The 11,008-nt window shown below is 43.3% G+C and overlaps 1 protein-coding gene across 2 annotated transcripts in view; it reads left to right on the top strand.

The window, feature by feature from the left end:
* The first annotated feature begins 550 nt into the window (after positions 1–550).
* The window catches only part of mkxa (mohawk homeobox a), a 29,712-nt gene continuing 19,254 nt past the window's right edge, over positions 551–11,008 (top strand). Inside the window, exons 1-6 of one of the 2 annotated variants that reach the window (XM_036935248.2) lie at positions 551–1,348; positions 2,263–2,564; positions 5,600–5,650; positions 5,830–5,989; positions 8,487–8,640; positions 10,243–10,584. In XM_036935248.2, coding sequence (XP_036791143.1) covers positions 2,380–2,564; positions 5,600–5,650; positions 5,830–5,989; positions 8,487–8,640; positions 10,243–10,584 — 892 coding nt within the window. In that variant the 5' untranslated portion in view covers positions 551–1,348; positions 2,263–2,379. The remainder of the gene's footprint in view (positions 1,349–2,262; positions 2,565–5,599; positions 5,651–5,829; positions 5,990–8,486; positions 8,641–10,242; positions 10,585–11,008) is intronic. The other variant, XM_036935249.2, reaches the window with a different exon arrangement.

Here is an 11,008-nt window from a genome sequence, read left to right as displayed (position 1 = left end):
TTGTTGTTGATTCTTCACAAACAAATACAGTTTTATATCTTTATGTTTGAAGCCTGAAATGTGGCAAAAGGTCGCAAAGTTCAAGGGGGCCGAATACTTTCGCAAGGCACTGTAACATTAGCCTTCTACATCTACTGTAGCTACATATTGAACTTCCATCCTGTCAGGCCAGGGGCATAATGTAGTAATTAATGGTTGGATCAGACTCACCATTATAAACATTGGCTAGTACGGATGATTAAGTCCAAATCTCAATCTCTATCTCCATCCATGGCTAATTTAGGAAAGGGTCAATTTTAGCAAGCTAACTAGCCACCGGAGGACAACAACACAACAAGATGCAACAATTCAATGTTTTTCTGTCATTGAGGTATGCTCTCGATTTGATAGGAGTGATGCCAAATCCAAACTGGCTTCCCTTTACACTTTTTTCTTTGGTGCGTCAGGACCATTCACAGTTGAGCTCACTCAGTTGAGCTCAACGCTGATTGGGCTATTATTTTATACGTTTTTTCATCAAGGTAGGCCAAACGCTTGCCACATCCCTTGCATTCAATGCTATGAGCGGCAGCAATGCCATACTCTTTTGGACCAGACAGCATCAGATAGATGGCCTACAAATACAGAGACAGAGGGGCGCTGTTTCGCTTGCTCGGATCCTTAATCCTGTGAGACACTTCAGCCTCTTGCGAATTGAAGGGAAATGATGAAACACAGAGAAAGTTAAATTATTTAGTTTTTTTTCTATTTTTCTTGGTAATTTTTTGGGGGGGGAAGCCTAGCATCCCTTGGCATCCAGGAATACACGCCAATGTGTTTTACAAGCTCCAGATGAGTGCAATCTATCACTAAACACACGAGCACCTGCACAGAGTCAATTGACCAAGCCAGGGAAACGTTTTTCGGTGAGAATGTATTGCATCAGGTCAGACTACTCCGCGCTACTTTCTCAAGAAAACGCGCGCACACACAATGAAGCAAGCATCTAACTGATATACAAAGCAAAGCACAGAAAAGTGGTATCGTGCAATAATAGACAGATGGAAAAAGTCCAGACGCAAACTAGCAGTGAACCACTGCAGCGCTGTATCCCTGATGCGTGCCGCGGAACAGGCATAGAGTATTAACTTTATGTTCGCAGGCTGGGGCTCTGTGCTAGGAAACATGAGAAGGGTGACATATTCAGCTTCTGGGGCTCAGAATCGGAGGCCACTGAATAAAGCAGAGAGGCGACTGCGGTTCGTGTGGTTTTAGCTCAGGAACTTAGAACGGGAACATGTGAGCAGGGAATGGACAACTGGAAGCAGGATTACAAACTACACCGAGAAGCAGGCGGGCTGCCGTACAGGTAAATGAGAATGAGATATCGTTTGATGTGGTTTCTTACGTGTGACTACAATGGCAAAACTACTGCCTTAACTTTAAAGCGCATAATGCCTCAGATGGGATATATCTGGCAACATTGTTCCACGCTGATGGCACAGTATATCCCTTGACTGGAGTTATGATCATGTTATGACATATTTTGCGGTATGACAGTAGGCTACTGTAACTGTAGCTAAATCTTAAACATTACCGGTTTGAATCAAATAGAAGAAGAACAATAACCCAACTATAGCCGAAATATTTTGTCTGTCAGAAAGTGCGCTCAATTGCACCTCTGACATTTCTGTCGAAGCTCTATAAATTTCATGGCAACACGCAGTGGTGTGGAATGCGTTATATATTTTTTGAATCCGGGGAATAATGGTGTTGGAATCACATTATGCACGAATGAGCCCGTGCGACTGTGAACCCATTTACCGTATTGGACCGTATTGGGCCGTATTTTGTCTCAATGTATTGAGATGCTCTGTATGTTGAGGTTGTGTTGTCATTGTTGTCAATCTACAGTGGTAGCGTAGTGAGTAAAATATGAAAATATCACTCACAGGAATGCCTATTGGATGCATGGTACCGCACTGCGCTGCAGACTGTTTTTTATTGAGATTGCATGAACTTCATAGTGATCTTGGAGTATAGTCAAGAACACTTGGTAGAAATCACCCTTCTGCCTTTGTGGTTTCAATCAGGCTTTCGCTTGGTGCGTAAATTGATCCACCATATAATGAATTAGGATAAAATACAATGAATGCACCTTTGATTTTGGCGCATCGTCATAATTACAAAATCATAAACCCGACTTTAGCAAATGATGTACATCTGAATCGGTTAACCCCAGCTGCATGACTTTCTCATCTCCGTTTTCCACTTGTTTTACAGGAGACTCACCGGGACACGGGGGCAGCAGCAGCTTCAATAAGAAGTCAAGTGCAACACTTTCGAGAAGACGGACAGACTTTTACGCAGCAGATCATACGGAGGAATACCGAACCAAAGATGAATACTATTGTGTTTAACAAATTGAGTAACCAGGTCCTCTTCGATGAGAAGGCGAAGGAGGCCGAGAGGAGCAGTAGAAATTATTTAGAGGTAATAGATGGACAGCATCCGGACCTTCATCCAGACCTGCTATCAAGCAATCATCAAGTTATCAAAGACAACAACGGCATCAGACACAGGAGGTAGGCTATGTCACTCATTCAAACCTAAAAAAAAAACTAATCAGACAACAAAACTTGCAACAGTGTTTCGATTTTCCATTATTGCAATTTGATTTGCATTGTATAGTCCTATCTGGGTAAGGGGCGCAACTAAGACGGAGTGATACAGACTGTGTAAAATGTTTTAAAGTCGATGCTGCAAATTTAAATTGTGCATATGAGTTTCTGAGATTATGGTGACCCCAAATAACCAAGTGTGCATAGTGCGTAAGTATGTGTTTATAATGCAAGTCGTAGGCTTTTTGAAAGCAATGTCATCTAATAATATTTTGGATATGTTCTAAACAATAATCTCAATTATAAAATCAGACAACAGGTTGTCTAAAAAAAATCTAAGCAAAATATGACAATATCATTGCACCGAATGCAGCCAAAATATTAACCAAATTAGGAGGTATTACACGCATATTTCATTTTTCCATCAGTGCAATATGATCTTATTGTTTTAGGGGAATTGCACAATATGTATATTTGCTATTGCAACCTGGTTTGCATTTTAGTGTTGATATTCACATAAAATCTACAGATGAATCAATCAACTCAAATTGTATTGGTCACATACACATGTTTAGCATATGTTATCGCGGGTGTAGCGAAATGCTTGCCTATCTAGCTCCGACAGTGCACTAATATCTAACAAGTAATATCTAACAATTTCACAACATATACTCAATACACACACGTCTAAGTAAGGAATGGAATTAAGAATATCTAGGCCGTCCGTGTTCAGTAGCATGTTTAAAACACATCTTATTCTGTTCTAATAGCCTATATAAATGTGCACTTGGTTCAACTCTGTGGTCTGGTAGTCAATATTGGCATTTCTTTTAAAGACAGCGAGTAAAAAATGAATCATGTCAGAACTCCTGATTGTCCCGTGTACTGTTACAATCGATTCAACGCGCATTTGATTTACAGACAGGACAGTAGTCTGATATATGTGTGGATGGGCACCAGCATCGAATGGAACCGTAGGTAGCCTGGTGTTTAGAGCGCTGGGCCAGTAACCGAAAGGTTGGGAGAATCCCCGAACTGAGAAGTTAAACATCTGACGATCTGAACAAGGATTTTTAACCCACTGTTTATAGGCCGTCATTGTAAATAAGGATTTGTTCTTAACTGACTTGCCTAATTAAAAAAAGGTTACATTTAAAAAACAACAACAACAAAAAACGCGATGCTGTGTGAAACACGAATCCATTTAAGCAAACATCCTACACACCGACGGTCTCCATCTGCGCTGGAGTTATTGAACCTCTGTGTGTAAGGAGAGACCGAGGGATAACACAATGACAGTGAGGTGCCGCTTCCGGGGGAATATCATTACTAATTAAGAATATTAAAATAAATACGAGGTGTGTGTCGCCAAAATTCAGCACAGGGGAGTAAATGTTCTTTAGGTTGTTCATACAGATCTAGATTACAAGGAAAATATTTGTAGAACATGAACCTTACTTTAGGCAGACTTGAGGTTAGGAGAAAATATGTTACATCTGCAGGGAAGCTTCGGAGAAATAAGACAAAGCAGGAATATCGCAGCGCCATAGTGACATCTACAGGTTTAAAAGTCATAGGCAGCACATTAGAAGTATCAGGAACAAATGTATCTCATTTGGAATTCCTTTAATGATCAATGAGAATTTGCTGTTACCAAAATACATATTGCTCAATGTGCTTGGTTGAAACACGCCATTGCGTGTTGGTGAGTAGACTTGACAGCACTACTGCACCACACGACTATAAAAGTTAGCCCTACTTGAGGCACATCTCCCGTGGGTGTAAAATTGAATGTTATTATTTGTTTCATTGCGACGTTTTCGTGCTTTGAGTAGAAAACAAGCAACCAATAAAACGCTTCTCTGCCCCAGCTTAATTATAGCACATTTTGGTGACAAAATTACATAGGCCTACTTTCCAACGGTCATTTTACGTGTCATGACTCAGGATAGCCATTCTTCTTCAAGTAAGGTTATAAAATGAACGGAACATCCACTTTAGTCACACTTAGAAAATCCACTTTAGTTAGATACTATTACATTTGGTCGTGTGTAAATAAACAACTATATTCTCTGTCCATTTTCTGGGACAAAGTGCACCACCACTCTTCCCTGAATTCGATCACGTCACTTGTTTTTAGTGGGGAGGTTTTTGCACCCAAATGCACATATATGAAATGAAATTGTTGGTAATGATAGCCTCTTCCTTTATCATTGTTTTCCAAATAAAGTTGAATGATATGTCTTTAATTGATTAGTCAAATAGCATTTTGGCCTGTATTTAAAAAAAGAGGGTTATCCTAGGAACCAAAAATGGAGAAACCAGAGGAACCTTTTATATTTCATATATTCATTATGATTAATAATAGTAATAATATTAATGACAAAAATGCTATTAACAATAATAATAAAAAACAACATTGAGTGGCAAACTTGTAAAGTCACACTTTACACGTTTTTAAAAATTAATTTATTAACTTTACATCAGCAGTCTAAATAAATATGCAGTCAATAAATAAATAACGACCTTTAGCACATTGTCAACCATTGACGGATGTCGATATTGCTCATATACACGTCTATCTTGTTGTCACAGGGTGCATCGCTTCTTAACAACCTATAGGCATCGTTAAAGTGCAGGTGGCTTAGCTAAGCTCAATGTTATTCATTTGTGTTGACCAATAGCGTCAGTGTCCCATTACCTTCCAGTAAAAAAAAAACCCCATTATATTCTATTGAACTATTATCCCTCAAGTAGTCCATGTATGCGCAATGAATGAAACCCTTAATTAGACCTAAATGTAATCATATTACCGAATTAGTCTTGAATAATAAGAAGGGTAAAAGTTGTGCGTCACTGATCAAGTCTTGGTCAACAGCTTTGCACAAAGGGAAAGAGAAAAAAAATGATTTCCACATGTTACCAACCGTTTTCATTAAAGCAATGTTTTAATATTTTCTCTCAATTCACTATTGTTTCATTATGTCAATTTCTTATAGGCCTACAGTCTGCAACCTTGACAACTACGTTATGAAAACAAAATCTGAAAAGTATGTACTACTATTCCCCATAAATTACACATCAAGAATGTATTTTTTTCTAAGTAGGTTTGTTTTAGAATTACATTTTTGTATGTGCATGGGCCTCAATTACATTTTTCGGCCTATTTTCTCTAGAGCAATGAGTGACACAATTGCTCTCTTTCTCTCGCTCTCTCTCGGTTGTGCAGGGGCCGTCAGAACGGTGGGAAGGTGCGACACAAGCGCCAGGCTCTACAGGACATGGCTAGGCCTCTGAAGCAGTGGCTCTACAAACACAGGGACAACCCATACCCCACTAAGACAGAGAAAATCCTGCTAGCCCTCAGCTCTCAAATGACCTTGGTCCAGGTATTTATTTTCTCTTATTTTTAAATATTTCAGGAAAGTTCTATTAGAATAACCGTTTAACCACAATGTCATTTATAATCTGATTGTTGTTGAGATGATATTGCATTGAAATTAAAATACTTATATAGATAAATAATTATAATAGTGAAACGGCCTCATTACAATGTAGCCTACATCATTCTAGTGTACCTACGTTTTAATTTGTCACAGAATTAATTCTGTATAACTTCGCCATCTCTATTTAACCTTATGGTTTTCATTATGGACAACATTGACCATGGCATCATCTCCTCAAGTTATAGCCTACTTGTCTTTGTAAATAGGCAGCTTGTACTTAGGTGGCCTTTTAGTTTTGTGAGTCATAGTGCATGGTGTTCCTCTAGATTACTGGGTTTTCATCATAAAGTGACAAACCCCAGAGAGAGAGAGCCAGAGAGAGCCAGAGAGAGCCAGAGAGAGAGCCAGAGAGAGCCAGAGACAGCCAGAGACAGACAGAGACAGACAGAGACAGACAGACGGACGGACGGACGGACAGACAGACAGACAGAGAGACAGACAGAGAGAGAGAGAGACAGAGAGACAGACAGACAGACAGACAAAGAGAGAGCGGACAGACAGACAGACAGACAGACAGACAGACAGACAGACAGACAGACAGACAGACAGACAGACAGACAGAGAGAGACAGAAAGACAGACAGAGAGACAGAGAGACAGGCAGACAGACAGACAAAGAGAGAGTGGACAGACAGACAGACAGACAGACAGACAGACAGACAGACAGACAGACAGACAGACAGACAAAGAGAGAGCATCAACAGTAGGCTACAACTGTCAGACGTTGAGCTGAGCTCCTCCCTACAGTATGTTCTGTCTGACGTGGGACTATGCTGCTATGTCATCTGGACACAACACAATGTCATTAATTTGAGAGAGAAAGATGGGGAGAGAGAGGTCTGTCTCTGCGTCGGTTGCCTAATCTGTTTTTAATTTTGGTCCTAATGAAGCCGTTTGTTTTGGGAGTGTGAGCACATCACAGAAGAATGCTTTACATGGAACACACACACACAGGCCCACCTCACCACACACCCCATACGGGCGGGGTGAAAAGTCAGGCTATGTTCACTCTGTCTGTGACCAGTCTGTATGCCACAGGGCAGGAACAAGGAACAAGGTGATGAACCATGTGGTGGCATAACACTGTGTTTGATGTCTGTGGTGGGAACCCCGGCATTGTGACTGTGTGTGCGTCCAAAAATGCCCCCTAATGGGCCTTGGTCAAAAGTAGTGCACTATATCGGGAAATAGGGTGCCATTTGGGACGCGAGCCACCCACCCATCCTCCCCCAGTCTCAGTCTTAGTGACAGACATCTTTTCTTGCAGGCTCATTAGCCTCAGACCTCTATGCTCTCTTAGTGTTCTCTCAGTCTCTCTCAGCCCTCTCCAAGCCACATGTGGATGCTTCAGCTTAGGCCCCTGGTGTGACGTGCCCTCGGCCAGAGACAAAGGCGCGTGGGACTTGATTCGTTAACGAGAAACATGATACTGGAACACAGGAAAGATCAGAAAAGAAGTAGTCTAGCGTACTGCCGGTCCAACTCTTTCATAAGTCGCTTGAAGTGTATTGAGCATGAAAAGTTATTCCAGTATAACTTGTAATGGTCTCTGGTTCTTGTGGAATGAAGAAGGCAGGGTTGAGTATCATTTTATTGCATTAAAAAAAGTATTATTAGAAGGAGTTTGGTGGAATCCAGAATAAGCACATAGGACTGGGTATGTTGGGTTGGAAATAACTTGATGAATCCTTCCATTTGCTGGGCCTGTCTAGCGTTTAGGGGTGTTGAATGGTTGTGAATGGCATTTTGAAAGCCTTTGATATGGACTAGAGGACTATAGAGGACTAGACCAGATGAATGTTGCAGTGTTTTCTTGCTGATTTTTCTCGATCCATTTCCTCTGCGTGTCTGGGATGTCTCAGAGACTTCTGCTTCTTCGGTATTATGGGTATCGGGGTCCGCCGTGTTGCAACCCGACTCTGTCTCTCCGCCCCTCTCGTACCCAGGGTAAGGCCGGCCGGAGGGAGGGAGGCACAGCAGACATTTTCCTAAAGGATAGTCTTTGTTTTGTCATGGATGTGGAGGTGTTTTGAATCCAAACAATAACAGCGATTTCTATTTTTCTGCCCGTTTCTCTCTGTTCTTCTCTCTCGCGCGCTCTCTGACTCTCCTCCTTGTACTTTGCTCTCTCTCTTTGTTTCTCTGTCTGTCTCGGTTCCTCTCTTTCTCCTCTCTCCCTCTCTCTCTCTGTTTTTTTTCTTACTTGATCTCTCACCCCATCTCTCGCTTTCTCTCTGTTACTTTTGCACTCTCGCTTGCTTTCCCTCCCTCCCTCCCTCCCTCCCTCCCTCCCTCCCTCCCTCCCTCCCTCCCTCCCTCCCTCCCTCCCTCCCTCCCTCCCTCCCTCCCTCCCTCCCTCCCTCCCTCCCTCCCTCCCTCAGGTGTCTAACTGGTTTGCCAACGCCAGGCGGCGACTGAAGAACACAGTGAGACAGCCAGATCTGAGCTGGGCGCTGCGCATCAAACTCTACAACAAATACGTCCAGGGCAACGCAGAGAGACTGAGTGTCAGCAGCGATGACACCTGCTCAGAAGGTAGGCTAACGCTCTCCTCGCCGCCAACCTGTCGTATTACAACATCGTATGTCTATCTCATGAAGACATCACCCTCAATGTCAGTGCCCACTTATCACATATCTCATATCGTGTCTCTACCTCGGAAAACGAGGTCAGCCCAACACAACAATTTCCGTCCTCCTTACAACTGCTTCGTATCCGACAGCTCCAGCGCCGAAGTAGGATCCCGTTATGCAGGGACATGCACTGGCGTTTATAAATGGCCTGCCTGTGGCTGTTTCTCAAATTGCACCCTATTCCCTATGCAGTGCACTACTTTTGACCAGGGCCCATCTCATTTGGGACACACGCCGTGTGTCCTGGTAGAAAGACGCTGACGCTCAGAAGCGGTGACACACTGTCATTAAGACACCCTACGGGACTAGCAGGGCTGAAGACTAGCTGCTCTTCAGATCCCAGCCTGCAATTGGTAATGAGAGGCTCTGTCATACGTGTATTTATTGCTCTCTCTCTCTCTCTCTCTCTCTCTCTCTCTCTCTCTCTCTCTCTCTCTCTCTCTCTCTCTCTCTCTCTCTCTCTCTCTCTCTCTCTCTCTCTCGCTCCCTCTCTCTCTCGCTCCCTCTCTCAGCTATTTTCTGTGACACAGAAAAACACCCATGCACTGTACTGTGGTGTCACTCAGTCCTTTAAGCCCTAATTAGGTTTGTTCAGGAGGAGAGACACAGTGTGGGCAGGGTGGAATGTCTTTATTTTGCAGTCTTCAGTTTGCATGGCGTTGTAATAAATTGTTTATATAGGGCTCTGGTCAAAAGTAGTGCACTATATAGCCATTTGGGATGCACGTACTGTTGCTCCGGGAGTTAGTGATGTGACTAAGGAGACGATAACCCCAGTGACCCTGTAACCACTCAGTCAGTCTCACTGTCAGGATCTCGCTGTTAGACACGTCACCTCAGTGTCAGCGGGGTTGCCGTGGCAACGTCTCAACAGGAAGGGGTCAGACTGAGGGAGGTTAAAGGTCACCTGTAGCTCAGGTTTGTGTCTGACATGAAAGAGATGTCTCAGGCTTAAAAAAAGGAACCTGAGGATTTCAACATCATTTTCAGATGTACGATGTACACCTCGAATATACACCTGAAACATCTACCTCGGGAAGCAGGGGAAGGAAAGCAAATATGTGGTTCTGATATAAGCTATAATTCTAATTTTGCCCAGATTGAATCCAAACTCAGACCTGCCCGAATCATTTTCAGTGGCCCTCTCTTGATTTCCCCCGTCCCGAGAGGGGATCTGTTTTTCAGCACCGTGTTATATTTTCTGTGTTTTTTTCATCAGGTGGGGGCCAATATTTTAATTCAATCTCGGCTGCAAAGAGCTCCCTGGAAATTATTTATTTCTGCAAAGGATAACAGCAATGTGCTTTTGATAGAGAGGAAATGGGCTACCATCCGTCATGGTTTGGTAATGCCTTGGTCTTAAGCTGACGGCTGAGGTCTTCACTGTAGCTGGTTGAAGCCCTGCCAACTGGAGGGCGTACAGACAGAGGAACTAAATGTGTTTTTCATTTATTTCGCTCTTCGCTGTCTGGATTCTCCCTGGTGGCGCCCCCTGGTGTTGCAGACGGGGACAACCCTCAGCGGATGCAGACGAGCGGCGGCGAGTTCAGCAAGCCCATGTACCAGAGCGTCATCAAGAAAGAGGGTGCCACCATGATGGGGACGGGGCTCCGAGCCGCTGACGCCGCCTCATTGGCCGAGGACTACGTGACTCCGCCTCCTAAGTACAAGAGCAGCTTGCTTCACCGGTACCTTAACGACTCGCTGAGACACGTGATGGTGGCCAACGGCGTCATGGACGCCAGGAAGAGGAACCACTCGGGATCCTTCAGCTCCAACGAGTATGACGACGATCTCCTCTCCCCGTCGTCCTCAGAAACCGAGGCAAACTTTGTTTATCGAGCTGGTAAGAATCCGACATTCCTTCTCACATTCTTTCCTTAATATTTAGCTGCTGCCTCTCTCTTTTTCTCTTTCTCTGTCCTCATCTGCACATTTTTGTTTTAATTCTCCTGCCCTCAGGCCCATTTGGCCCGTTCATTGTGAGGAAGACGATCTTAGTCGCTGTGACGGTGTTCCATTGCTGTTCCACTCCCTGTTGTCTCGTTTCAACAGCCTGGTTCTGGTTTTCCCCTTATAGAAAAAACAATATGATTTCATGTGACATTTTTTTGCACGTGGGAAACTATGTGTTTTTGGAACACTTCACGTGATGATATTTCACATCACCTTTCTCGTGGGTTACATTTTTCACTTGAGATTTCCCAGGTGATGCCCTGAAAACAAAAAGGAGTCATTAGTATGCACACACAAACAGTGCTTTTAACATA

This window comes from Oncorhynchus mykiss, chromosome 11, assembly GCF_057628025.1.
Source record: "Oncorhynchus mykiss isolate SJ-2025 chromosome 11, ASM5762802v1, whole genome shotgun sequence".
NCBI classification, from domain to species: Eukaryota; Metazoa; Chordata; class Actinopteri; order Salmoniformes; family Salmonidae; genus Oncorhynchus; species Oncorhynchus mykiss.
Note: the sequence above shows the minus strand (reverse complement) of the source record. Positions and strands in the feature narration are given on the sequence as shown.